Genomic DNA, 25554 nt, shown 5'->3' on the forward strand with positions numbered 1-25554 from the left:
ATCTCCAAGGTATATTTCACCCACAAAGTAAAAAAAGCAAAAGCAAAATAGCATGCATAGTATGATCCTACCTATGTTTACCTATATATGTAAACACAGCAAAAAATTTCTGGAATGATACACACAAAACCATCACCAGTTATTACCTATGGGGACGGAAGGGAAGGAAGGAAAGAGCCCAGGAGGGTGGGGTGGGGCGGGGCAGGGCAGGGCAGGGCAAGGGGGAGGACTTGAACTGTTGTGATTTAGAGAGCACTACTTGGGTTCAAATCCAGATTCTGGTACTTCATAGCTTCATAATCTTGGGCGAGTTACTTAACCTCCTTTTTCTTTAGTTTCCTCATTTGTAAAATGGAAATAATAATAGTATTCATTTTATAAAGTCACTCCGAGAGTTAAATGAGTTAATATATGAAAGCACTTGCAACAGTGCCAGGCACAGGGTAAGTACTCAATAGGTGTTGCCTATTATTATTGTCATTATTGTCTGCCCCTCCCCTGCTCATGCTCTGTCTCTCAAAAATGAATAAATTTAAAAAAAATTAAAAAAAAGAGGTGAGTTATTTGATAAGACTGAAGGGGCTGCTGAGGAGTGGGAGTTCTGAGAATTCAGAAGTTTTGAAAGAATCATCGGAGACAATAAGAGTGGGCTGAAAGCAGGAAAGGATTCCCCAGGAATGCTGAGGGTCCATTTGTGATTGGAAACCACAAATTCAGAGCAGTACCAATTTATTCAACCATGTGCTTTTTCTCTTGCAGTGTTTAACAACTCTAGGGTGGAGAGGAAAGGCTGTGGACCAGATGCCAGGATCTTCAATGAATCAGTAAAGGTGTTGAGCTGTAACCAAATGGTATGAAACTTAGAGGAAGAATCAGGGTTTTTCACCTGAGGGTGAAGGAGGAATTATCTGGAAGTTGTAATGTGGTTGGAGGAGGATTCCCACCTCAGCTCCTGATTCTGCGGTACACACATGTGTTGGTACAAATGGTTTTCACTTCAAAGGGCAGTAAGGGAAGCTCCATCCTCATGGGAAAGCCATGAATATTCAGGGATGAGTTGGAGAGGATGGTAGGAGAATTTGGTAGTCATGGAATGGTGTTCTAGGAGCCACAGCAGAAGGACCTGAAGTTAAGGTAGAAATGAGAGATCAGGTAGAAAGCACAGAGGAATATGGGGAAAACAACACCGATATAGTAATTTAATAATAATAATAGGGGCACCTGGCTGCTTCAGTTGGTAGAGCATGGGACTATTGATCTCAGGGTCTTTTTTGTTTTTAAGTTCATTTTTGAGAGAGCGTGAGAGTGAAAGTGGGGGAGGGGCAGAAAGAGAGGGACACTGAAGATCTGAAGCAGGCTCCACGCTGACAGCAGAGAGTCTGATGCGGGGCTCAAACTCACAAACAGCAAGATCATGACCTGAACGGAAGTCAGACGCTTAACCCACTGAGCCATCCAGGTACCCCTTGATCTCAGGTTCTTGAGTTCAAGAAATGTGCTGGGTGTAGAGCTTACTTTAAAAAAATATTGACAATAATAACTAAGAATGCTTTGCATGGATTAGCTCATTTTATCTTCACAGCAACCTCATCAAATAGAGCCTTTATTGTATAGATGAGAAGACAGACACAGTCTGTTCAAGTCACTTGCCCAAGGTCACAAAGCAAATAAGTTGAACTGGGTGCTTACATACATGACAGTGACAGAGGAAAACAAAGATGTGAATGAGGCATGGTGAGTTTGACTTATCACAAGTTTGGCAAGATTGTTAGTCCTAACACTCTTCTGATAAATAGGGGGCTCTCAGCTCTCTCCAAATTTTCCTGTATTTGGCCCTGGAGGCAGGAGCTGCCATATTGGTGCGACTCTTAGGTGTGCCCTACCCTAGTGGGGGATCAAAGCCAGGCTGCAGAGAGCTCTAAGGTGTAAGGCTGAGAGGCAGTTTGTGGGGAAAATGACCTTAATGGAAGACATCACAGGCTGTAGATGTTTTTTAATGTTTTATTTATTTTTGAGAGACGGAGTGCAAGCGGGGGAGGGGGCAGAGAGAGAGAGGGAGACACAGAATCCCAAGCAGGCTCCAGCTTCTGAGCTGTCTGCACAGAGCCCGACACGGGGTGAGATCATGACCTGAGCCGAAGTTGGATGCTTAACCGATTAAGCCACCCAGGGACCCTCACAGATTGTAGATTCTGAGAGATGTGAGGCCCAGCAGGGGTCTGGCAGTGACCCAATTCTTTCTTGCAGTAAGAGCCGCTTCTCCAGTGTTCCAAACTGTAGCCTAGCTCCTAAAGAACCCCCTCTTTACCGGCTGCTCTGAACGGTTTTGGTGCCAGACTCATTGCTTAAGGAAGCTTATGAAGAACGCGAGGCGGTCTTACCGCAAACTTCCCCTAGCACCATTTTAGAGCTTTGTGTCAAGATGACCCTGTAAAATCCTTTCGTAAATTTAAGGGGGCAAATACCATTGCGAAGCATTTAATGTTTATTATGGCTAGGTTATTTGTTTTAGTAAAACGTGTGATATGATAGACTTGGGTTTTCTGTGTCTTATGCTGTATGTACGTTGAAGCACCTCATAAGTTGTGTGCAACATTCATGCACAAATTACAGCACAGAGGAGCATGTTTGACTAAAACGTGAAAGTCCTTCATAAATACTTATTGCATGAATAAATGAAGTTCATTATTTAAAAATTTTTTTTAACGTTTATTTATTTTTGAGACAGAGAGAGACAGAGCATGAATGGGGGAGGGTCAGAGAGAGGGAGGCACAGAATCTGAAATAGGCTCCAGGCTCTGAGCTGTCAGCACAGAGCCCGACGCGGGGCTCGAACTCACGGACCGTGAGATAATGACCTGAGCCGAAGTCGGCCGCTTAACCGACTAAGCCACCCAGGCGCCCCTCATTATTTTAATTTTTGAAGAGGTTTAGTATGAGGTATTCTTTTGTGACATATTGTTATAGCAATGATTTATTTGAAGATAAGTCTTTTGTCAGGACCAAACCCCCAATTATATAGCCTTGGAAAAACAAAATCCACTTTATGATGATACCACTTACAACACAAAACCAAAAACACATTACAGTGAAAATTGGGTTCTCTTTATGTATCTGTGTAGGTGGGTCATGAATGAAGGTATTCATGCACATATACAGAACTAAATATCTCATTAATGCTAGCGACCTAATTTAGCATTTGTCATAATTCAGATTCAGTTTCTGTGATTATCAGAGTGTATGAAAGTGGATTAAAATATATATGTACAGGGGCGCCTGGGTGGCGCAGTCGGTTAGGCATCCGACTTCAGCCAGGTCACGATCTCGCGCTCTGTGAGTTCGAGCCCCGCGTCAGGCTCTGGGCTGATGGCTCAGAGCCTGGAGCCTGTTTCAGATTCTGTGTCTCCCTCTCTCTCTGCCCCTCCCCCGTTCATGCTCTGTCTCTCTCTGTCCCAAAAATAAATAAATGTTGAAAAAAAAATTCTTTATAAAAAAAAAATATATATATATGTACATATTGTACATGGGAATATATCTATTCCCATGGATATGAGATTTGTCATAATTTGGATAGAGTATGAATAATTTTATAGAATTAAAAGCTATTATTCCTAGCACTGCAAATATTTAACTGGTTTTTTTTTTTGCCAGCACAGAGCCCAATGCAGGGCTTGAACTCATGACCCTGAGATCAAGACCTGAGCTGAGATCAAGAGTTGGACACTTAACTAACTGAACCACCCAGGCGCCCCCACAATTCCCGTTTTAAAGATCTATGACAATTTCTCAGAGAAATAAAGCAACTTTCCCAAAGCCATAAAGCTAATAAATCTTGAAATATGTTTCACCTGTCTAAGAAAATAAACTGTATTTTTTTAAAGATTTTTAAGTAATCTCTACACCCAACGTGGCATTTGAACCTACAACCCCGAAATCAAGAGTTGCATGCTCTACTGACTGAGCCAGCCAGGAGCCCTCAGTATGATCTTTTTTATACTCATCTCAAACCACTTAATACCTGTTTATTTCTGTTTTAATGTATTTGTTGTTACATGGCAGGCTCCCAGGGTGATGTGCCAGGAGAGGAAAGCTATTTGGCAAGAAGCCTGACAGTGTAGCACCAACCACAGCTTGGGGTCTGGGCTTCAGTTTTACATGTTCATAAACTCAATATTCTAAATGTCATAGAGTTGATTGATGCCAGGAATGTGGAGTCACGCTAAGGAAGTTGACAAGAGACTGATGTATAAACCAAAATGACAGTTCATTAATTTACAAAGATGAACAATTGTTCATGAGGATTTGAAAATAGCGAATTCTTGCCAGGCAGGTCTTCATGAGAAGCTAAATTATAATTAGAAGATCGTTCTTACCATAGAATCCAGGAAAAGTGAGTTAGTTGTACAATTCAAATACATACGTTTGTTGTGATTGCTCTAAGTGCCTATCTCCCCAATATATACTATTTGCTCCCTGGAGACTGGTTTGTTTGTTTTACATGTGAGTGCAAATCCACTCCACCACCTGGGTGGTGTCTGTTTAGTTAGGTTTTGTATGTTTCTATAGTTTCTTGGCTATTTTTTAAAAAGTAGGCTTTATGCCCAACGTGGAGCCCAACACGGGGCTTGCACTTACAACCCTGAGATCAAGACCTGAGCTGGGATCTCCAGTCAGTCTGCTTAAACTCTGCTTAATTGACTGACCCACCCAGGCATCCCGATTCACTTTTTTTTTTTTTGAAGTTACACTAGTAAAACGTGTTTAACTGTTACCTCTCTTTTTAAATAAAGTTTATTTATTCATTTGGAGAGAGAGAGACAGATGGAAAGCAGGGGAGGAGCAGAGAGAGAGGGAGAGAATCCCAAGCAGACCGGGAGCTGTCAGCACAGAGCTCCACTCAGGGCTCAAGTCTCATCTCACCAATCGGGATCATGACCTGAGCCGAAATCAAGAGTTTGTCGCTCAACTGACTGAGCCACCCAGGTGACCCTAACTATTATCTCTTCAATCGGATTAGTCTGAGGGTGCCTGGGTTGCATAGTTAAGTGTCCCACTCTTTAAAAAAAAAAAAATTAATGTTTTATTATTTGTTGAGAGAGAGAGAGAGCAAGCATCAGTGGGGGAGGGACAGAGAGAGAGAGAGAGAGGGAGACACAGAATCTGAAGTAGGCTCCAGGATCCAAGCTGTCAGCACAGAGCCCCATGTGGGGCTCAAACTCAGGAGCCGTGAGATCATGACCTGAGAGGAAGGCAGCCACTCAACCGACTGAGCCACCCAAGCGCCCCAAGCGTCCCACTCTTAATTTGGGCTGAGGTCAGGATCTCAAAGTTCCTGGAACTGAATCACTCCCCCCACCCCCGTCCCCTCGGGCTCTGCAACCACAGCGCAGAACCTGCCTGGGATTCTCTCTCTCCCTCTCCCTGCCCCTCCCCTGCTCATGCGCACATGCGCGCTTTCTCTTTCTCTCAAAAATAAATAAACATTAAAAAAATTAATCTTGTATTACTTGCCTAGAGACCATTTTATCGACAAGGAAATTACCTCCCTTGAGTTATAGCCCAATTTATAGGTATGGGGATGAGGCAGGGGACAACAACCGAATGAATAATTCTATGTGGTCACCTCACTATGGCTGGTGAGTGTGGCTGCCAGATTAAAATACAGGACGTCCAATTAAATTCAGATAACAAATTTTAAAAATATAAGTATGTCCCCAAAATCTCATGAGGTGCAGTCAAACTAAAACAAACAAAAAAATTCACTGTTTACCTGAAATTCAAAAATTGGATGTCCTGTATTTTTGTTTGCTAAACCTGGCAAGCCCACGAGTACATTAACAAGATGCCGTGAGGCTTGCCTGGGTTCCCGGTGGTCGGTAAGCACCAGTCCATTCGGTTGTTTCGGGGAACAAAAATCGTTCCCATTAAAGAAATTGCTTAGGTTAACAGCAGGTAGCAACCAAACACGGAACACTCTTGACCCTTTGAGGAGCCCGTAAATGACGCAACTGCCATAAATGCTGCCTTGGTTGACTTCCCCGCCCCCTTCATTCTTCTCTTCCTGCAACCAGAATGTTTGCTCTATCTCTTCTTCCCTTTCTAGTCCCGCCCTTCCAGCTCTTCTCTCTGGAGAGGAATCGGTAGCCCCAAAAGAGTCGGCAAAAATGCCGACGTGTTCAGAGGAGCGGAAGTAGTCACATTTCACTGAGAACCGTAAAGTGCGGCTGTCTGTCTCCCTTTCCGGATAACGACAACAGCTCTTGACTGTCAGTGCCGGCCTTCCTCGTGTGAAGGAATCTGCCGGACCCTTGCTAATTCAATTTTTTCCCCCCATTCCGGGCCCTTCCCTATCGTCGCCCCCTTCACCTTGGATCATGTTCAAGAAGTAAGGACATGCTGTGGGCTCCACTGGCTGCTCACAAAGTCGGTGGGGTGGGGGTGGGGAAGAGGGCGAGAGCAAAGAACCTCTTTCTCTCTCCCCCGCCCCTGCCATCCTTACTCACTAAGGTTTTCTAGAGTACTATGCTCTTACTCGCAACTTGCAACATTTAAGCTTTCCATCCCTAATCTTCAGTCGGGTTTTGATCTTCCCACCCTCGTTTTCTTTTTCCTTACTCCTCTTTTTCTTTTGCCTCCTCTCCCAGTCCTATCGCCATCCCTAGGGTTCTACCAATCACATCCTTGTACTGTGATTTAAGGGTGTATCCTCTTTAGTTGAGAGGAGAGCCCTGCACTCACTGCCATATGTTTATTAGTTATGAGCTGAATAAGGGAAGGCTTGACTTCCTGGGTCATGGGAGTGAAGGAGTCTGGGTGACAGGAAGCGGCCTGTCATGCCTATTGCCTAGCTGCCAGATTAACCTTGTCTTGAAAATAGCGTGATTGCCCCATAGGCTACTCAGTATAAGGAAGACAAAAATTCTTTGGGAACCTACTTAGTGGGTTTGCCTTCCAGATTTGGTAGACGCAAAAAGCAAAGGGGGAACATGGGCAAAGGAAGGTGGGTTTTGTGCATGACATTTTGAGCAAAAATAAATAGAAATCTTAGAAGTCATCGTCATCACTTAAAAAAAAAATCTCAGCAGATTACATAGCCTAGCAGGGGCTAATTGCCTAGGTTTTATTTGGGTTGGTCTTTTGTATTTCAATGCTCGAGGGTTTTTTGTTTTATTTTACTTTTTTTTGTTTTTGTTTTTGTTTTTTTGTACACAGGTTTTGTTATAGGTGGGAAACTGTTTCTTCCTGGGTAGAATTGAGTAGGGTTTTCCAGGAAGGGCATTTGTGTAGCTGATTACAGATTATAATGTGAAATATGCCTCACATCCTCCCACCTGCCCCTCCCCTTCATTGTGTATACATGACAGTTTAATATTGTATTAAGACACTGGTTTTGTGCTGGACAGAATAAAAGGGAAATTATATTAAAACAATTTATTTCATAATTATTTTAGACATCTAAATACTTGGGAATAGATGACTAATTAAAACAATATTTTTAGCTATTCTGATATTTTTGCTTAGAAATCCCTTTTTTTTTTCCTTGCAAAAATCATTTGACAGATTTGATGAAAAAGAAAACGTGTCTAACTGCATCCAGTTGAAAACCTCAGTTATAAAGGGTATTAAGAACCAATTGATAGAGCAATTTCCAGGTATTGAACCATGGCTTAATCAAATCATGCCTAAGAAAGATCCTGTCAAAATGGTTCGATGGTAAGTCTTTATTTATCTCTATGCACAGCTCAGAATAGCTTAATATTGTATGATTAGATTGCACTCATAAAAAATGGAATTATTGTCACATTAACCATTGGTAGATTAATTATAGGAGCAGATAAATAGAATAATTCTAAAACAATATTCGTATTGTCAAGTGTTTCTTCATGTTTGTGAAAAATGTGGCTTTGTGTACTAATTGTTTTATTAAAGAGTTAAATGTTTTTATTCAGACTTGGATTTAATTTATTTCAGTTTGTACTGTAAATATTTATTTTATTGAATTATCTAACGATGAAATTAAAATAATAAAATGTGAAATACAATTACAGTAGGTCAAAAAAATTTTTTTTTCTACTGGACTGGTATGGTAGATGAAACAATTTAAATAATGGTTTTTTTTTGCCTGGATATTTAATGAAATTAAAAAGAGGCTGCTGTATCTTTGTATATATATGTTTCATATTTGTTATTATTTAAAGGGTGTTTGGTATATTAATTTTTCGAAGAAAATATCTAACTTGGTACTTTGTGACATTTGTCTTACAGCCATGAACATATAGAAATCCTTACAGTAAATGGAGAATTACTGTTTTTTAGACAAAGAGAAGGGCCTTTTTATCCAACCCTAAGGTTACTTCACAAATGTAAGTCTTGTTAGAAAATACATATTTGGGGATATGGAAAGATATAAGGGGAGTTGAAAGTGGCTTCTGGTACTTAACTTATTTATTACTACTAGGTGATATGGGGTATAAAACTAAAATGAATCCCCGTCTTGTGGTAAATCTGAAAAATGCAAATTCTCTCATTATGCGGTCCCGAAAGGCCAAGAAAGAACATTCATTCATTCATTCAGCAAGTATTTATTGAACTTCTATGTGTCAGGTACTGAGCTAGGTACTGAGAATATGATGGGAAGCAAAGGCAGACATGGTCGCTGTCCTTATGAAGCTCACAGTCTAGTTGGAAGAATAGACAATTAGATCATTACATGAATGTTTATTCACAGACTGTGATAAGTGCTGTGAGCACTTCCGTTTTTTAAATTCGTATCTACATATGCCTCCTAGAGATTAACTCTATCTAAGGGAAAGCATTGGCTAATTGTGGTAGTCCCAGTTATTGTTAGTTGGGTGGCAAGGTCAGCTGTTGTGAAACAAAATAATGTTTGTTACATACCTACATTTGCACATTGTTAGATTGAGTACATTACAAAAGAAAATTCAAAGGAGATAAAATCCTGCTGCACAAGAGGTTTTCAACTGTGAAGTTAAAATTTCTGCTTTTCAAACCAGTGTCTTTCTGGCATTCTAGCCAAGAGGCAGAAAGAAGGGGAGTGACTGGAAGGCTGTGTAGGTGGTAGTGGTAACTTAATGAGTTTGGTTTTTGGTAAGATGAGATAAATTTTGAATTACATGGTGGAGCAGAGGTCTGGAGCAGTGAGGCAAATCTTAAAAGAGGTGAATCATTTTAGTATTTATAAAGAATTATTTACAATTACTTGACTAAGTATTGATTTCATCAGGTTAAAAAAGTACATTGGAGAGAAACTGAGTCCTGATGCAGTGGAAAAAGTTTAAAATGAAAATATTCTGGTGACGTTAATTCCTACTCAACTAAAAGAGGACAGAGACAAAGTACTCAAATGTATTGCATGAATCTAGATTAGATCCTGGTTTGAAAAGCAAAATTCAAGCCCTCCCCCTTCCCCCACAAAAAAGATAAAGAACACTTTCTTAGGGCTCTTGGGGGGAACTCTGAATATGGTTTGGCTATAAGACAATATTGTGGGACTATTGTTACAGTTTCAGGTATGATAATAGTATTGTGGTTATGTAGGAGAATGACTATTTTTAGGTGATATGTGCTTATTTATGGTGAAGCATTATGTTTGAAATTTCACATGGTAGAGGACAAAATGTGTGTGCATAAATAGAGATAAAGCAAACAGAGCAAAGCGTTAATGAACAATTATTCAATCTCAGTGGGTGGCGTCCAAGTATTCATTGAACTATTCTTTGTTTTTCATTTTTTGATGTTTGTTTATTTTTGAGAGAGAGAGAGACACACACACACTTACACCACAGGCAGGGGAGGGGCAGAGAGAGAGAGAGAGGGAGACACAGAATCTGAAACAGGCTCCAGGCTCTGAGCTGTCAGCACAGAGCCCAACGCAGGGCTGGAACTCTGAAGGGCAAGATCATGACCTGAGCTGAAATTGGACGCTCAACTGGCTGAGCCACCCAGGCACCCCTTCATCAAACTATTCTTAATGGTTTTTCTGTATGTTAAGCATTTGCATAATAAGTTGGAATAGAAAGGTGTTCCTATTTAATAATAATATTTTGCTGGGAACCAACCTTTTAGAACATCCTAAAGTTATTGATGTGCAAGAAGCAGGATAACATGGTGGTTAAAAGCATACTTGGAGTTAGGCAGACCTGGGTTCAATTTCCAGTGTGTGTCACTTATGCCAGGCCACTTAAACAGGTCATCACTTGTTTAAGCCTTATTTCCTTTTCTTTCTTTTTTTTTTTTTAAAGATTTTTTTTTAATTTTTAAATAACCTTTACACCCAACACAGGGCTTGAACTCACAACCCCAACTTCAAGAATTGCATGGTCTAGGGGCGCCTGGGTGGCGCAGTCGGTTAAGCGTCCGACTTCAGCCAGGTCACGATCTCGCGGTCCGTGAGTTCGAGCCCCGCGTCAGGCTCTGGGCTGATGGCTCAGAGCCTGGAGCCTGTTTCCGATTCTGTGTCTCCCTCTCTCTCTGCCCCTCCCCCGTTCATGCTCTGTCTCTCTCTGTCCCAAAAATAAATAAACGTTGAAAAAAAAAATTTTTTAAAGAATTGCATGGTCTACCCACTGAGCCAGCCAGGCACTCCTTAAGCTATATTTCCTTATCTTTTAAAAAAATGGATACATTGTATATCATATCTCCCAGGATTGTGAGGATTAAATGAGATTCGTGCATGCAATGCCTGGAACACAGTAATGGCTCAATATATGATAGCCATTGTAATGATGTAGTAATTGTTAAGTAACTGTCCACTGCTACTGTATATTATCATCATCATGCTCAAGATCATCATCATCATCATTATTATTAAAGGGCAGGTATTAACGAGGATGGAGAACTAGAAAACAAATTATGTTTGTTTCAGGTTTCTTTTTTTCAATAAGATGTTTAAATTAATATGTAGTGTTGGTAGAAAAAATACTTATTCTCTGAATAGTGGGAGGGCTAGTGGTAAGACATTAAAGTGAATGAATTTTACCAATTATTAATATTCCTAGAAAGCCCTGAGAGGTCTAAAAAATCCCCGCCGCCCCCCCCACCCCCGCCCAGCCATTGTTTTGAATCTTTCAGGGATCCTTTAATCCTTAGATTATGACACACACACACACACACACACACACACACACAAATAAATTTTTTGGGATTATAAAAGGAATTTGTGTTCATTCTAGAGAATTGGAAAGTGCAGAAATAAGATCACCTGTATTCCTATGACCTAGAGATAACCATGGTTAGTATGTTGGTGTACTTCCATCCAATTATTTCCTATATTGTGTATGTGTGTTTATATATTTTTTCCTTTTTTAAAAATATTTTTTCCTTTTTAAATTGGGCTCTCCGTTAAATAGCTTTTAATTAATTGACTTTATTTTTTAGGGCAGTTGTAAAATGGAGCAGAAAAAAGAGTTCCCATATACTTCCTACCACCCTTCCCTTATTATTCTTTGGTGTCATGCATTTGTTATGACTGATGAACCAATATCCATTCATTATTATTAACCAAAGTCCATAGTTTACATTAGGGTTCATTCTTTGCATTGTACATTTGGTGGGTTTTACCAAATGCATAATGTCATGTATCCATTGTTACAGTATCACTATGATACTGTATCATAGTGATACTGTATCATAGTATACTGTATCATAGTATAATTTATTGCCCTAAGAGTCCTCTGCTCCACTTATTTGTCCCTTCCTGCTTTTTCTCCTCTCACTCCCTAGCAACCACTGATCTTTTTGGTATTTTTTTTATTTTACTTTTTTCCTCTTAACATTATATTATGAACATTTCCCAGAGTAATACATATTTTCCAAAAGTATTGTTCTATTATATACGTACTATAGACATACCTTAAGTCATTTATCTCTTCATTGTTGGACATTGAGGTTGATTCCAGTTTATTTTTATTGTAAATAATAGTGCTGCAATGATTATATTTCTGCCTAAATATATTGTATATCTCTAATGTTTTCTTAGGATAAAGTCCTAGAAAGAGAATTACCAAGTCAAAGAGTATGAACCTTTTCAAGGCTGTTGATACATGTTGCCACGTAGTCCTAAAGAAAAGTTGTGCTCCATTATAAGCCTTCTAGCAGTGTATGAAAATGCTAGTTTTCCTAAACTCTTGCAAGCACTGGGAATTACTTTTGTTAAAAATATTTATCAACTTGATAAATGAAGGATGGTGTTTCAGTTTTATTTTGCATTTTTCAGAATACTGTAATTTTGGGAAATATTTGCTCATGTCCTTTGCCTTTTTCTGTTGAGTCATTAGTCTCATTAATTTATGTGATGTATTTCTTTTCTTCTAGATCCTTTTATCCTGCCACACCAGCAGGTTGATAAAGGAGCCATCAAATTTGTTCTCAGTGGAGCAAATATCATGTGTCCAGGCTTAACTTCTCCTGGAGCTCAACTTTACCCTGCTGCAGTAGATACAGTTGTTGTATCCTTCCCAGGCTATAACTGCTGAAAAATGTATTCACAGTATTTTTGTCATTACTGGAAGATCTATCACCCAAGAGAAGATTAGGTGTACTTTTCTGGAGGTTACCGCTACTGTTGTCTCATGACTTTCTTGTTACATTTCAAGATGTGGGAAAAAACATCATTTCAGCCTTTCTTGTTGCGTTTCAATGTGTGGGAAATAGCATCATTTCTATGTCCCATCTTAGAAGTTAAATGGGAACAAGTAATAAGAAGTCCCAGCTGCATTCCGGCCCAGTTACTGCCCAATGTTATCAGACTCAGGACACAGTATAAAACTTGATTATTTTTTAAAATGTTTATTTATTTGTTTTGAGAGAGAGAGTGTGTGTGTGCAAGTAGGGGAGGGGCAGGGAGAGAGGGAGAGAGAGAATTCCAAGCCGGTCCCATGCTGTTAGCACAGAGCCCGATGCGGGGCTCAAACCCACGAACTGTGAGATCATGACCTGAGCTGAAATCAAGGGTTGGACACTTAACTGACTGAGCCACCAGGCACCCCTGAAACTCTAGATTATTAATGGAGAGGCTATATATGATATGATTGGATCACTTCTTTAGACATCAGCTTGCTACTTTAAAAATTTTTTTTAATGTTTATTTTTAAGAGAGAGAGACAGAGCGTTAGCAGGGGAGGGGCAGGGAGAGAGGGAGACACAGAATCTGAAGCAGGCTCCAGGCTCTGAGCTGTCAGTGCAGAGTCCGACGTGGGGCTCAAACTCACAAACCGCAAGATCATGACCTGAGCCAAAGTGGGATGCTTAACTGATTGAGCCACCCAGGCGCCCCCATCAGCTTGCTACTTTTATAATTGGCTTATCCATATATACTGGAGTGAAAGCACTCACAAGGGAAAATAGCTTAGGCACCAGGTAGAGTGTTAGAAGTGGGTAATGGGAAATACTGACAATCCCCAACTTTTATATTACAGATCATTTTTAAGTTGGATGTTTGGGCCTCAGAACATATTTTCTCAAAGAGAAATGTTAAATTTTCAGATAGTCCTTAAAACTCATGATGTAACTGAGTAATTTTGCATAATTTTCATTTCTACAGTGGTGTTTAGCTATATTCTAGATCAAATAGGTTTTTGTCAACTAGTCTGGAGAGGAGGAGATCTTCTCTTTTGTCATAAAGGGGCCATTTGCGTCAGGTTGAGAAAATACTTGGTAGGTATACGGAAATCACTGTAGAGTGGGAAGGCCATTGGAGTGGGTTTAAGAGTGTGTCCTGTACTTGAAGGAGACTGTCTAGTCTCCCGACACTGCCCAGTGTCCTCTGTTGTGGCAGTTACGTTTAAGGGGTAGATTGTATAAGGTGTATGTTGGTACCTTAGGAACAGCTTGTGTCGACAGAGATACTGGTCACATAATAGGTGCTCAAATATTTTTGGAATGCTGAGTCTATGAATTGAAAATGAGATGGAGAAAAGTATTCTGTGAGGACAGGTTTTCTTTTTAATGTTTTTGACTTTTCTAAGTGTTGTAGGTTTATAGTTCTGGAGATTGTCTTAAATGGAAGAATTTTCAAGTGCCTAACCTTTGCTTTTAAAGTAATTTTTATTTTGAAATAATTACAGACTTTTAGATAGTTGCAAAACTAGTGCAGGGAGATACTGTGTACCCTGGGAATTTTGCTTTGTAAAATATGTACTGCAATGTGTAACATTCTAAATGCTTCAAATGATAACCAGGAACATTTTGGTTGTTCTAGAAAGGTTGAAACATACACTGGGTTGTTACAGATAGACTGGGGGTATAATTATTATTTTAATGTGTCCATGGGGCACCTGGGTGGCTCAGTCAGTTAAGCGTCCGACTTCAGCTCAGGTCACGATCTCGCGGTCCGTGAGTTCGAGCCCCGCGTCGGGCTCTGTGCTGACTGCTCAGAGCCCAGAGCCTGTTTCAGATTCTGTGTCTCCCTCTCTCTCTGACCCTCCCCCGTTCATGCTCTGTCTCTCTCTGTCTCAAAAATAAATAAACGTTAAAAAAAATTAAAAAAAAATGTGTCCATTACATAAAACCGGCATTCATTGATTACAACATTAGAACAAATCGTGTTTATTTATTTCACAGTTTTTAATATTTACATGAAAATTTTTATCTTTTTTGCAGGTCTTATTTTGGTTTTGTTGGCATTGGGTTATGGTATTAACATTTAACTTAAAAACCAAGAATGATTATTAGATGCATTCATTTAGCATTTATTGAATATTTACAATGTGCCCACAGACTCTGCTAGGTCCCTGCCCTCAATTGAGTTGATGGTCTGGGTGAGGATACAAGATGGGTTCAAAGTGGCTTAACTAGTAACGTGATCATTGTTTGATACCCCCTCTCCAAGGCATTTTGATAGTTTTCTTAGCTGTGTGTTTTCAGGCAATCATGGCAGAAGGAAAACAGCATGCTCTGTGTGTTGGAGTCATGAAGATGTCTGCAGAAGATATGTAAGTCTCACATTAGGCCCCCTTGGCTTTTGAGAAAGGGTAACCTATGCGGGAAGCATCAGAATTACAGGTGAAATTTGCTGTCATTCATATCACATCTTACAAATACTTAAGCACAGAAGCCTCGTTTCTGATTTTTCCTGACACTTCGGAAGCCATTGAAACCTATTTTGTCTCCAGGATTGCATTCTTTCTTAAGCACTCTGAAAAGAACCGGGTGCCAACACAGCTGTTTTATATGTATGTGTGTGGTATTTTAGGAAATAACAAAATTTTTTTTTGTTTGCGAGTGAAGGTATACACGCACGCGCTTGCGTGTGGATGCGGGAGTAGGGACAGAAGGAGAGGGAGAGAGAGAATCCCAAGCAGGCTCCATGCCCAGCGCAGAGCCTGATGCTGCCTCATCTCACACCATGAGGTCATGACCTGAGTCGAAATCAAGAGTCAGATGCTTAACTGAGTGAGCCCCGCAGGTGCCCCAGGAACTTTTTATTCAGTATGACTTAAATTTTTAATTGGGGGGAAGAATGTTGTGCTACTAATTTTTAACACCGTGACACAGTTCAGCACCACATGGTATTTATCTTCTATTTTGACCTAGTAGTATAGATTATTAAGGAAGTATTAAAGATATTTACCAAAATGTAGTCAATATATTGAAAAACTTGGAACTCATTTGATGACCAAATTAATCCTGTTAATTTTGTTCCACAGTCAATTACAACACTCTGATGTTCTCCTGGTATGGTGACATCATTACTTTGTTTCTATAAGGCCCACTAGTTAGATCACTAGAATCATTTTAAGACAGGAACTGCAGCAGAGTAATGTCATTTAATGTAGTCAATAACATTAATGTAATAAATAAATTCCCTGCATGGGGCTCAATAATTGCAAAATAGCAATGCACTCGGAATTATATTTACCATAAGTAAGCCTATAAAAATTCATAACAATATGTTTATGTGCTTTTCTCCTTCCACAGTGAGAAAGTCAACAAAGGAATTGGCATTGAAAATATCCATTATTTAAATGATGGGCTGTGGCATATGAAGACATATAAATGAGCCTCAGAAGGAATGCACATGGCTAAATATGGATATTGTGCTGTATCTGTGTTTGTGTGTGTGACAGCATGAAGACAGTACCTCTGTGGTTATGCTGAATAAATTCAACAGATGCTAAAATTCTGTTAGCTTCAGAAATTATTTTAATTTTTCTTAAAGTCCAGTTAAAATTGGGTAGCAAACTTGGACATTAAGAGGTATCTGGTAAGTAATCAAACTCAGACAACTTAATGTCCTTTCTTAGGCCAATAATGTAAAATTGAAGGGCAGGACTTGGTAGATGAACCTGCCGACCTCCCAGAGAATCTGGCTACTTAATGGGGCTGGAAGCTGGACTGGGAATTTTCTCCTATTACCCTAGAAATGCCTCTTCTCTTCTGTGTGTGTTTTTTGTTTGTTTGGTTGTCATTTTTAAACTTTTCATTATGGAAAATTCCAAGCATATATAAAAGTACGTGGGGAATAGTAGTATAATGGACCTTTTCTGTATCTGTCACCCAGCTTCAATTCATGGCAAATCTTACTTCATCTATATCTCATTTACTCCTTCCCCACCCCACTTCCTGATTATTTTGAAGCAAATCCCAGATATCTCATTTTATCCACAGTAACTTAAATATGTATCTTTAAAAGCTAAATTTTTTTAAAAACATCATTACACCTAAGATATTGTTATCACACCCCAAAAAAGAACTATTTCTTAATATGATCAAATATCTTGTTTAAATATGTGACAAATGAACTTGATTGCCTCTCTTTTTCATTTTTTTAACCATTGGTTTGCTTGAAATTGGTACCAGACAAGGTCCATATATTGCATTTAGTTGTTATTTATTTAAGTCTCTTAATCTAGAAGGTCTCCCTTTGTATTTTCCCTTTAAATTAATTATTGAAGGAATCTGGTTGTTTTGTCTTACAGAGTTTTCTCCCACATTCTGGATTTTGTTGATTGTATCGCTGTAAAGTAATTTAACTTGTTTTTATGTCCCCTGTATGACCTGTACACAGATAGGCTTGAAGAGATTCAGGTTCAATTTATTTAGTGCCCTGGCCTGAAGCTGGGTAAACTCATACTACACAGATGCCCAGAACTTCCAGATTTGGGTCCTTACTGTATTCCCCCAAAGAGCGTGTATGTCCTATCCTAAGTGGCATATGAAGGCCATGGACTTATTTCAGTAAGAACAGTAAGTAAGCTCTTTTGGGAGTTAAAGGAGCAGTTATGAATTTACATAGTGACAATAGGCATTTCTTCCTAATAACCTCGCTGTTCTAGTGTCTCAGCCATTTTCATTTGGTTGTTTACAAATATGTGACATGTGGTTTTATTTTTCAGATGGATACAGACATTTACAAGATTGTGGTGACCTGTGTTACAGTTAGAAGTTGGTGAGAAAGGTGAGGGTGGATAGTAAAAAGAGGGAGACCATTTGGCTGGCTGTTGCAGCTGGGCCTCCTAAGATACAACATAGGTGAAGGTTGTAGATCCAGGGTCTGACCCTCAGACTGAGAAACCATCTCCCACTAAATGAAACTTGTAAGACTTGGAGATTCCCACATTAGAATGTAAATGTGTTCATCTATAGTGCTAAGTCTGCTTAGGGTAAACAATTAGGAAACTGGAAGTTTCTTGGTGAACTTGGATAAGAGTAAAGGAAGGTTGAAAATTTGGGGGAGTATTTCATCTGGGCTGGGGTAAGGCTTAGAGAATTTTTCTTGCTTCATCATTAGTTACAATGCTTATGTCTGCCAAAATCTTTCCTAGCCCATAGAGGTGCCCTGATATTTTACTTTCTATAGCCTTTTGAAGTTCTTTGTAGAATATTTGCTTTTGTTATGACAGTTATATCCTACAACTTTCCGTATTGTTACATTTTCTTATTTATTCCTGGTGTATAAAAGTGTAAATAGTCTCCTCAGTAGCCCATTTATAAATCCTCTTTCCGGGTATGTTTCTTCAGCAGGTCTCATGTTATGCTGACTTACTGGTTTCAAAGTCAGATGTCTTTCCATTTGAGGGATGAGACGCCCTATTTGAGGCCTGTAGCACCTGGTGTTCTTAAGAAGACAATATCTGAGTCACTGATGTCAAAACCGAACTTTGAACCTTTATTGTTGGTACTAAGTTAATGTTAATTGACCAAGATTGCCTATGGAGTGATGGCAATGAAAACAAAGCACTGGCATATTAGAGAAGTTAAAACCTTTAATTGCCTGGTTTCTGAAATAATTTATCCTTGTTTCTAACCACTGTTAACAGTGGGTGTACGGAACACTTTAAAAATATTTAACATCATCATCTGTGCTTGTTTTTCCTACTATGCTGAGGTACAGTGACTGTGTTGCCTTGGTGATGTGGACTAAATATGTATGTTTTCTCCTTCCCCTGGGTCTGAGGCCTCAGGTCATGGTGTTAATCAGGGGTGTCACTCTACACTGGGAGCCTGATCAGTTTCTAAGCATAAGGTCGTGCAGGAAAGCTAATTCAAAGAGGTTAAACTAGCATATCAGCCTCTTTGTGCTGCGTTTAAAGGAAACTTAGTTTACCCACATTCCTGAGATTACGAATACAGGGAGAGCCTGTTTTCTCTCAGGCAATGTGTCTTAGGTTCATTTTTAGTTTCCAAATTAATTTTGTGTCAAGCCAGCCTACAATCTTGCCATTTCTGTGTATATGACATCCTTAGTCAGCCAAGGTCAGTTCAGCTCAATGGACATTTATTGAATATTTGCTAGCTTCTAGGTGACGTGACACAAAGATGAATAATACACAGGTGGCCCTTGCCCTTAAGGAGCTTCCAGTCTAGTGGGTAAATTGACATTTAAGAAAACCTGGGTAATGGTTACAGCCCAATACCAATTTATAAAGCCACTGGGAAGTTACTAATACTTTTCCAATTTCAGTCACTAAAATTTGCAAATTACACATGAGCTAAATATAAAAATATTGCTTAGATTGTATCCAATGTGAGAAGGTTAAAAAAATCCAGATGTCTTGGAGTTGCAAGGATTGAGCATTCCAACTCAAAGGTTGTCCCATTGTGCAATAATATAAAGGCCTGTTCAGCCCTCTTTTAGCAGACTATTATAGTGGTTTGGTGGTGTTTTGTTGGCAGCTGCATTTTTCCTTTTCTTGGTTTTTTTTTTTTTTTTGTGAATGTTCTGGACCCAAAACAGGCAGCTGGATTTATCCCAGGGGTAGTCATGAACATTTCCAATTTGAGATTTGATAGTCCCCAAACAGAAGGTCATATGGCATTTGTCAAATAATGATTATATCTAGCCAAGTTCCTCCTCTGCATACAAATCAGCTACTGAGGATACAGTATTTCTAAGCCTAGTGCTTCAGAAGATAAAAGAATGGCAAATGACTCAATTTGCAGATGTGTTTCATTACAGTAAAATATTTCACTTTTTTGTTGTGAGAATATTAATCATGTAGCAATCATATATTAATGGGAACATGAAATGAATGTATACCCAAACAAAATATAGTAAGTATTTTTAACTTTGTTTATCTAGGTTCCTTAATTTTGAGAATATGTCTCTCAAGGCTCTTCAGGAGACTCAAAATGTTCCAATTTCTAAAGGAGTATCCACTAAACCTGATTTATAATGAAAGGAAAAAAATGAAAATGCATGCATCCTGTGTCACTATAACCATCACTTCTGAGGTCTCAAGCAATCAGAAGCTTACTCAAGCTATAACCTGTAAGAATTAGGCCACTGAAATATATTTGGAAAGCCCTTCAGAACACTTGTGTTTAGTATGTTGTTAATTGTATTTAGATTACATATAATTGTATTCTTAATATCTCAGTCTCTCAGCAACAGTTCCTAAAGAAATCCTGTCTTTCAACATGGAGACTGATGCGTGTAAATGTATATTTTGCATTATGTTTTTATACTTTTGTATGTATACTTTATTATGCTTTTTGTAGCAGGTAAAAGAATGACTACCTATAATGAACTATAACACTACTTTGTTTCATATTGTATTAAAACTAATTAAGTACTTGTAAAGGACTGGAACTCCATCAGAACAGGAATGAATGAATGTGATTGAGAACCAGTTTTTAAATCTATATTGACACTATTAGACAGGTAGGTTGGTTGGGTTGATTGGTTGATTGGTTTAAAAGGTTGGCCTCTTGGAGAATATAATTTATGTATGGATAAATATACAGGAGATGATTTGCTGGAATTCTGGTAATATCATGTTCATTAGAACAGGTCATGGGGAGGAAAAATAGATGAAAACATCCAAACTAATTAGTACTATTAATATTTGCCTCTTGGAGTGAAAAATGAAAGGACACCAAATTTTATCCTTGAATACTTTGAGAAATAAAAGATTAATTAGTGAAATAATTTCTAATTAAGGGGTGCCTGGGTGGCTTAGTCAGTTGGGCGTCTGACTCTTGATTTTGGCTCAGGTCATGGTCCCAGGGTCATGGGATCGAGCCCTACGTTGGGCTCTGTGCTGAGCATGGAGCCTGCTTAAGATTTTTTGTCTCTCTCTCTCCCCCCCCACCCCCCGCCTCCCTCCCTCTCTCTCTCTCTGTCTCTCTTCCCCTTCCCCACTCATGTGTGTGCACTCTCTAAAATTAAAATTTTTTTTTTCTAATTAAAACCCCAGTTGTTGGGGTGCCTGGGTGGCTCAGTCGGTTAAGTGTCTGACTTCAGCTCAGGTCATGATCTCATGGTTTGTGAGTTCGAGCCCCACATCAGGCGCTGTGCTGACAGCTCAGAGCCTGGAGCCTGCTTCAGATTCTGTGTCTCATTCTCTCTGCCCCTCCCCGACTTGTGCCCTGTCTCTATCAAAAATAAATAAATATAAAAACAAAGAAACAAACAAAAAAACCCAGTTGTTAAAGAATGACATGCCTCACTCTAATTAAATGGGTTATCCTATACATTTTAAAATTTCATTTTAAAACTAAAACAAATCACGATTTCTACATCATATTTTTTATTGCTCTTCTTGTTCCATTCTTCAATTTTAAAGTACTTTAATTTCAGCCAATATGTAATAGAGGGGACTTTTGGGGTATAATCATTCACTCCCTTCAGGTTCATTGTAAGTGTTCCCAGAACTCTGTCATAGGGGGAAATAACTCTAAATTGAAAAGTTACAAAGATTAATTTTCTTTCCTTCTAATTTTAATGTTTTATCACAGGACTTGATTGTGAGTGATAACTATGAACTTTCATTTAATCTCCTATGATGAAATAAGTAATTTCTTCTGATTGTCACAAGCATATGAGCAAAAGACCGTTTTAAGCAATAAATCATGTAAGCGCTTGCTTGGAGGAAGTGCCATTTCTCCAAACATACTCCTTGAAAACAAATCAAATTCAGTTCCCTTTTTGCCTCAGGGAAAGCCATACTGGGGAGACTTTTGAGGTCGGGCAATCTGTTTTTATTCTTTCCACTTTTCTTTTTTTTTTTTTTTTTAAGTGGATCGTTCTTTTTTTTTTTAAGTGGATCGTTCTTTTTTTTTTAAATTTTTTTTTAACATTTATTTATTTTTGAGACAGAGAGAGACAGAGCATGAACGGGGGAGGGTCAGAGAGAGGGAGACACAGAATCTGAAACAGGCTCCAGGCTCTAAGCTGTCAGCACAGAGCCCGATGCGGGGCTCGAACTCGCGGACCGCGAGATCACGACCTGAGCCGAAGTCGGCGGCTTAACCGACTGAGCCACCCAGGCACCCCTATTCTTTCCACTTTTCTATTTCAAAAGGAGACTTTCTGTCTTTGTCGCCAAATGCTGGGGTTGTCCTAGGCTGATGCATGATAAAGCCCCCCCAGGTTTGGAAATTTGCAAACCAGTGAGATGATTTTGTGATGAAACTGCATGTTGGATTGATACTACCTGTGATTGAGCTTAAATTTGAGACAACTTTTAAAAGGAGCTGTGCACTTTCTATCAGGGCTTGAAATGTCTGTTTCTACACACTGATGTCTTAATAATTTTTAGTTTCTCATGATCTGATTTTGTATGCACTTCTTGGTCTGGGTACTGTTTTCATCAGGTCAAAAGCTGCCCCATTCAGAGTTCACTTTGTAAAGCCAAACTTCACTGTTCGTTTATTTATTTATTTATTTTTTTAATTTTTTTTTCAACGTTTTTATTTATTTTTGGGACAGAGAGAGACAGAGCATGAACGGGGGAGGGGCAGAGAGAGAGAGGGAGACACAGAATCGGAAACAGGCTCCAGGCTCTGAGCCATCAGCCCAGAGCCTGATGCGGGGCTCGAACTCATGGACCGCGAGATCGAGACCTGGCTGAAGTCGGACGCTTAACCGACTGCGCCACCCAGGCGCCCCTTCACTGTTCATTTAAACATCTGGACTAGGTTGGACAGGATGAGGAGGATGGGAGGAGAGTCCTTTTTGCCCTGTAGGCTCTGGAAGGTTTCTTAGAGAGTTGGTTTATATAGGATTAGGAAAAAGTATGCTTTTGCATGACTAAGATCTTTCTGAAGTTTGCTTGTGTAAGCATTTTAGATTTCAGAAAGTTCAGCCTGAAATGTATGTGAATATAGAATAGAAACAGTTTCATTTAGTGGGATAATGGCTGTCTCTAACTCATCAAATTAATTTCTCCTAAATAGCTTTCAAAAAGCCCAGGATTAGAAAATATTTGTCAATGGCAGTGCTTTATTCTGTTTTAAAAATAGTAGGTCTAAAATCTAGTAAAATGTGGACACTTAGCCCTGTACTTATTTTATGTTGCGATTTACAAGGTACAAATTTTATATTTTGTAAAATGTTTTGAAAGAAGTCGACAAAGTAACTCCCCTTTCTTGCCCCCAAATGCGGAAGTCTGAGAGAAGAAGGCACATGGCCTCATGAGCTTCTGGGTGTTGTCAAACCCAATTTTCTCCCAACTACCAAATGCCCAGTTACATTTACTGGGGATGCAGGAGTCCCACTTAAGCAGTGGTTTTTGCCAATATAAAGAGAAACATCTTGATTAAAGTCTGAAGAGATAGGAACCATACTGATTTGGGCAGTTTTGGCTCTAATAATGTCTAATTTGCTGTGAAAGGGGAACTCGCTCTCAGTTAATGTTCTTAAAAGCAGGGGCGCCTGGGTGGCGCAGTCGGTTAAGCGTCCGACTTCAGCCAGGTCACGATCTCGCGGTCCGTGAGTTCGAGCCCCGCGTCAGGCTCTGGGCTGATGGCTCAGAGCCTGGAGCCTGTTTCCGATTCTGTGTCTCCTGAAAACATATTGACTTTATAAAAAAAGCTGTTTGAGGAAGAGCTGTTTTATTGCATGGCACAGATTAGATGTACAGATGTTATCTTAAAACTTAATTAAGGAGTTCCCTTAGAATTTGAATATTCAATACCAGCTATTATTCACATCAACATTTTAATATTTTACCATCTAGGTATTTAATAAAAAGGATTGATCCATATTTAGCTGTGTGAAGTGCTAGTTAATTTGTTCAAATGGCTAAGAGGGAAAGGTAAATAACATTCCCTGGGTGCCTACTATATGCACAAGCTCTACTTGCAGTATCTTGCTTAATCTTTATGATGATTCTGTGAGGTAGATTTGAATTCTCATTTTACAAATGAGGAAACTAAGGCACCTGAAGATACATAACTAATAAATGACAGAATTGGGATTTGAACCTACGACTGCCTCACTGCAAACCCTGTTTTGCAGAAAGTCTCCCCTCACGTTTCATAAAATGTTAACCTCAGCCCACAGTCGTATCCCCATCTTTGTTTATGGGTTATTGGAGAGGAGTGTAAATTGGCCTGGCCTCTGTTCCACAGTGGGGAAAATATGGGTAGGATTTGAAGGTGAGAAGAATGGGTTGCTTGCACAGTGTCTTATCTGTGCTTCTGAGGGAATTTCTCTTTCCCCCTCATCAGCGGGGTATGTGGGGGAGAACCTTCTGAAATTGTGGACTCAGTCCTGAGGACTGAACTTTTTCTATTAGTCACCTTCAAGCCATGTGATTTGTGACCATTTAAAGGTTAGGCCATTTAGGAGCCTTTGCGGATCTTTTTAGAAAAGGATACAATGGGGAGGGTTAGTCACGTGGGGGAGATTATAATGTGCAAAGGCAGGGCTAGCAGCTGCTTTATGACTATCCATATATTCAGAAGGTAAATAGGGGGAAGGATTAGCGAATATGAAAATTAATGACAGGAGCAGTTTGGTTCAGTTGTAATCTAAGGAAAAAAAGCTGAGGGGTCTAATCTATATATTGCTCTAGATCCAGTGATTTAATTTTCAGAAGGAAGGTCCATGCAAGGAAATGGCCTGGGGCCTGCTAAAAGTCAGGTTGCAATTGACATAGCATTCAAGACAACCAGAGAAACAAATAGGACTTTGGGAAGAACCTTCAAGTTTTCTCCCATTCATGTACTAGCCTTGGGGTGGGGGGTGGGGGGCTTATACTTCTGGAATTGGTTAGAAATGTGCTATAACTATAAAATACATACTGGATTTCAGACAATAAAAAATGTAAACTAGCACATTAATTTATTTTCTGGTTATATGTTGAAATGACAACATCTTGGATATACTGGGTAAAATAAAATACTAAAAGTAATTTCACCCATGTCTTTACTTTTTTAATGTGGCTACTAGAAAATTTAAAACAACTCACGTGGCTCACATATTTCTATTGGATGGCACTTGACTGGAGAATAGGCAGTATTCCCTGAAAGTTCCCTCTAGATTCGAGTGCCTTGGAGTGGTAAGTACAGAAAGGAAGATTCCCGGTGCCAGTATTCACTCCTCCATCAAGCTACGACCAGTTTTTCCCCTTTCCTCTCAGATGGTATGGGGCTTCTGTTTTGACTATTAGAACATCCCCGTTTATCCAACACTTAGTACCTATGTGGATGTCTTTTTTTAATATATATTTTTATTTTTGAGAGAGAGAGCGGGGGAGGGGCAGAGAGGGAGACATAGAATCCGAAGCAGGCTCCAGGCTCTGAGCTGTCAGCACAGTACTGACACAGGGCTCAAACCCACAAACTGTGAGATCATGACCTGAGCCAAAGTCAGATGCTTAACTGACTGAGCCATCCAGGCGCCCCTGGATGTCTCTTATCAGTCACTCACTAGATCAAAGCATTCATGTTGTTTTTAAAGAAAAAGGCAAGCCCAACCCATTAAGGGCATCCTTCCTCCATCACTCCCATCCATCCATGCATCTGTTGAAAATCTGAGTCTTCTTTTTAGGTCTGTTCTTCCTGTCAAAGCTTTTGCCAAATTGCCAAAGCAACAGCATAATCAAATATGGCCATTCTTGCATGGAATTAGTGAAAACTATGAAAGAAATGAGAATTATGAGTATTTATCAAATTGAGGACTTTGAAGGCAAAAGGACCACCATATTCTAATAGTGAACTATAGCTTGTTTTATTGCTCATGCAGAGCTTACATGAAGTGATTGACTCTTTGTATGAATTATATGACTTTGGGCCTCTTTTGCTTTCTACAGAATACCAGGCCTAGTGTTGAGCTGATAGACACTCTGTTTATGCAAGGAACATTAT

General features: G+C 39.4%; 1 protein-coding gene across 2 annotated transcripts; it reads left to right on the forward strand.

The window, feature by feature from the left end:
• The first annotated feature begins 6167 nt into the window (after nucleotides 1-6167).
• On the forward strand, nucleotides 6168-20041 carry MCTS1 (MCTS1 re-initiation and release factor). Of its 2 annotated transcripts, XM_030305715.1 has the most exons (7): nucleotides 6870-7000; nucleotides 7561-7713; nucleotides 8266-8363; nucleotides 12334-12467; nucleotides 14884-14951; nucleotides 15937-17416; nucleotides 19541-20041. In XM_030305715.1, the coding sequence occupies exons 1-6, from the start codon at nucleotides 6987-6989 to the stop codon at nucleotides 16016-16018; spliced, it is 549 nt and encodes a 182-aa protein (XP_030161575.1). In that variant the 5' UTR covers nucleotides 6870-6986; the 3' UTR covers nucleotides 16019-17416; nucleotides 19541-20041. The 2 variants fall into 2 exon arrangements, with proteins under 2 accessions (XP_030161576.1, XP_030161575.1); XM_030305716.1 differs by lacking the exons at nucleotides 6870-7000; nucleotides 19541-20041 and adding an exon at nucleotides 6168-6385 and having other exon boundaries at nucleotides 15937-16138.
• The last annotated feature ends 5513 nt before the right edge of the window (nucleotides 20042-25554 follow it).

The sequence above is a fragment of the Lynx canadensis genome, chromosome X, assembly GCF_007474595.2.
Source record: "Lynx canadensis isolate LIC74 chromosome X, mLynCan4.pri.v2, whole genome shotgun sequence".
NCBI lineage: Eukaryota > Metazoa > Chordata > Mammalia > Carnivora > Felidae > Lynx > Lynx canadensis.

What these genes read in the sequence shown, in the direction of transcription:
- MCTS1 (XM_030305715.1), top strand. An exon ending in CCTAAGGTTACTTCACAAAT is followed by an intron (nt 8,364 to 12,333) that starts GTAAGTCTTGTT and finishes CTTTTCTTCTAG; the next exon opens with ATCCTTTTATCCTGCCACAC. An exon ending in CTGCAGTAGATACAGTTGTT is followed by an intron (nt 12,468 to 14,883) that starts GTATCCTTCCCA and finishes GTGTGTTTTCAG; the next exon opens with GCAATCATGGCAGAAGGAAA.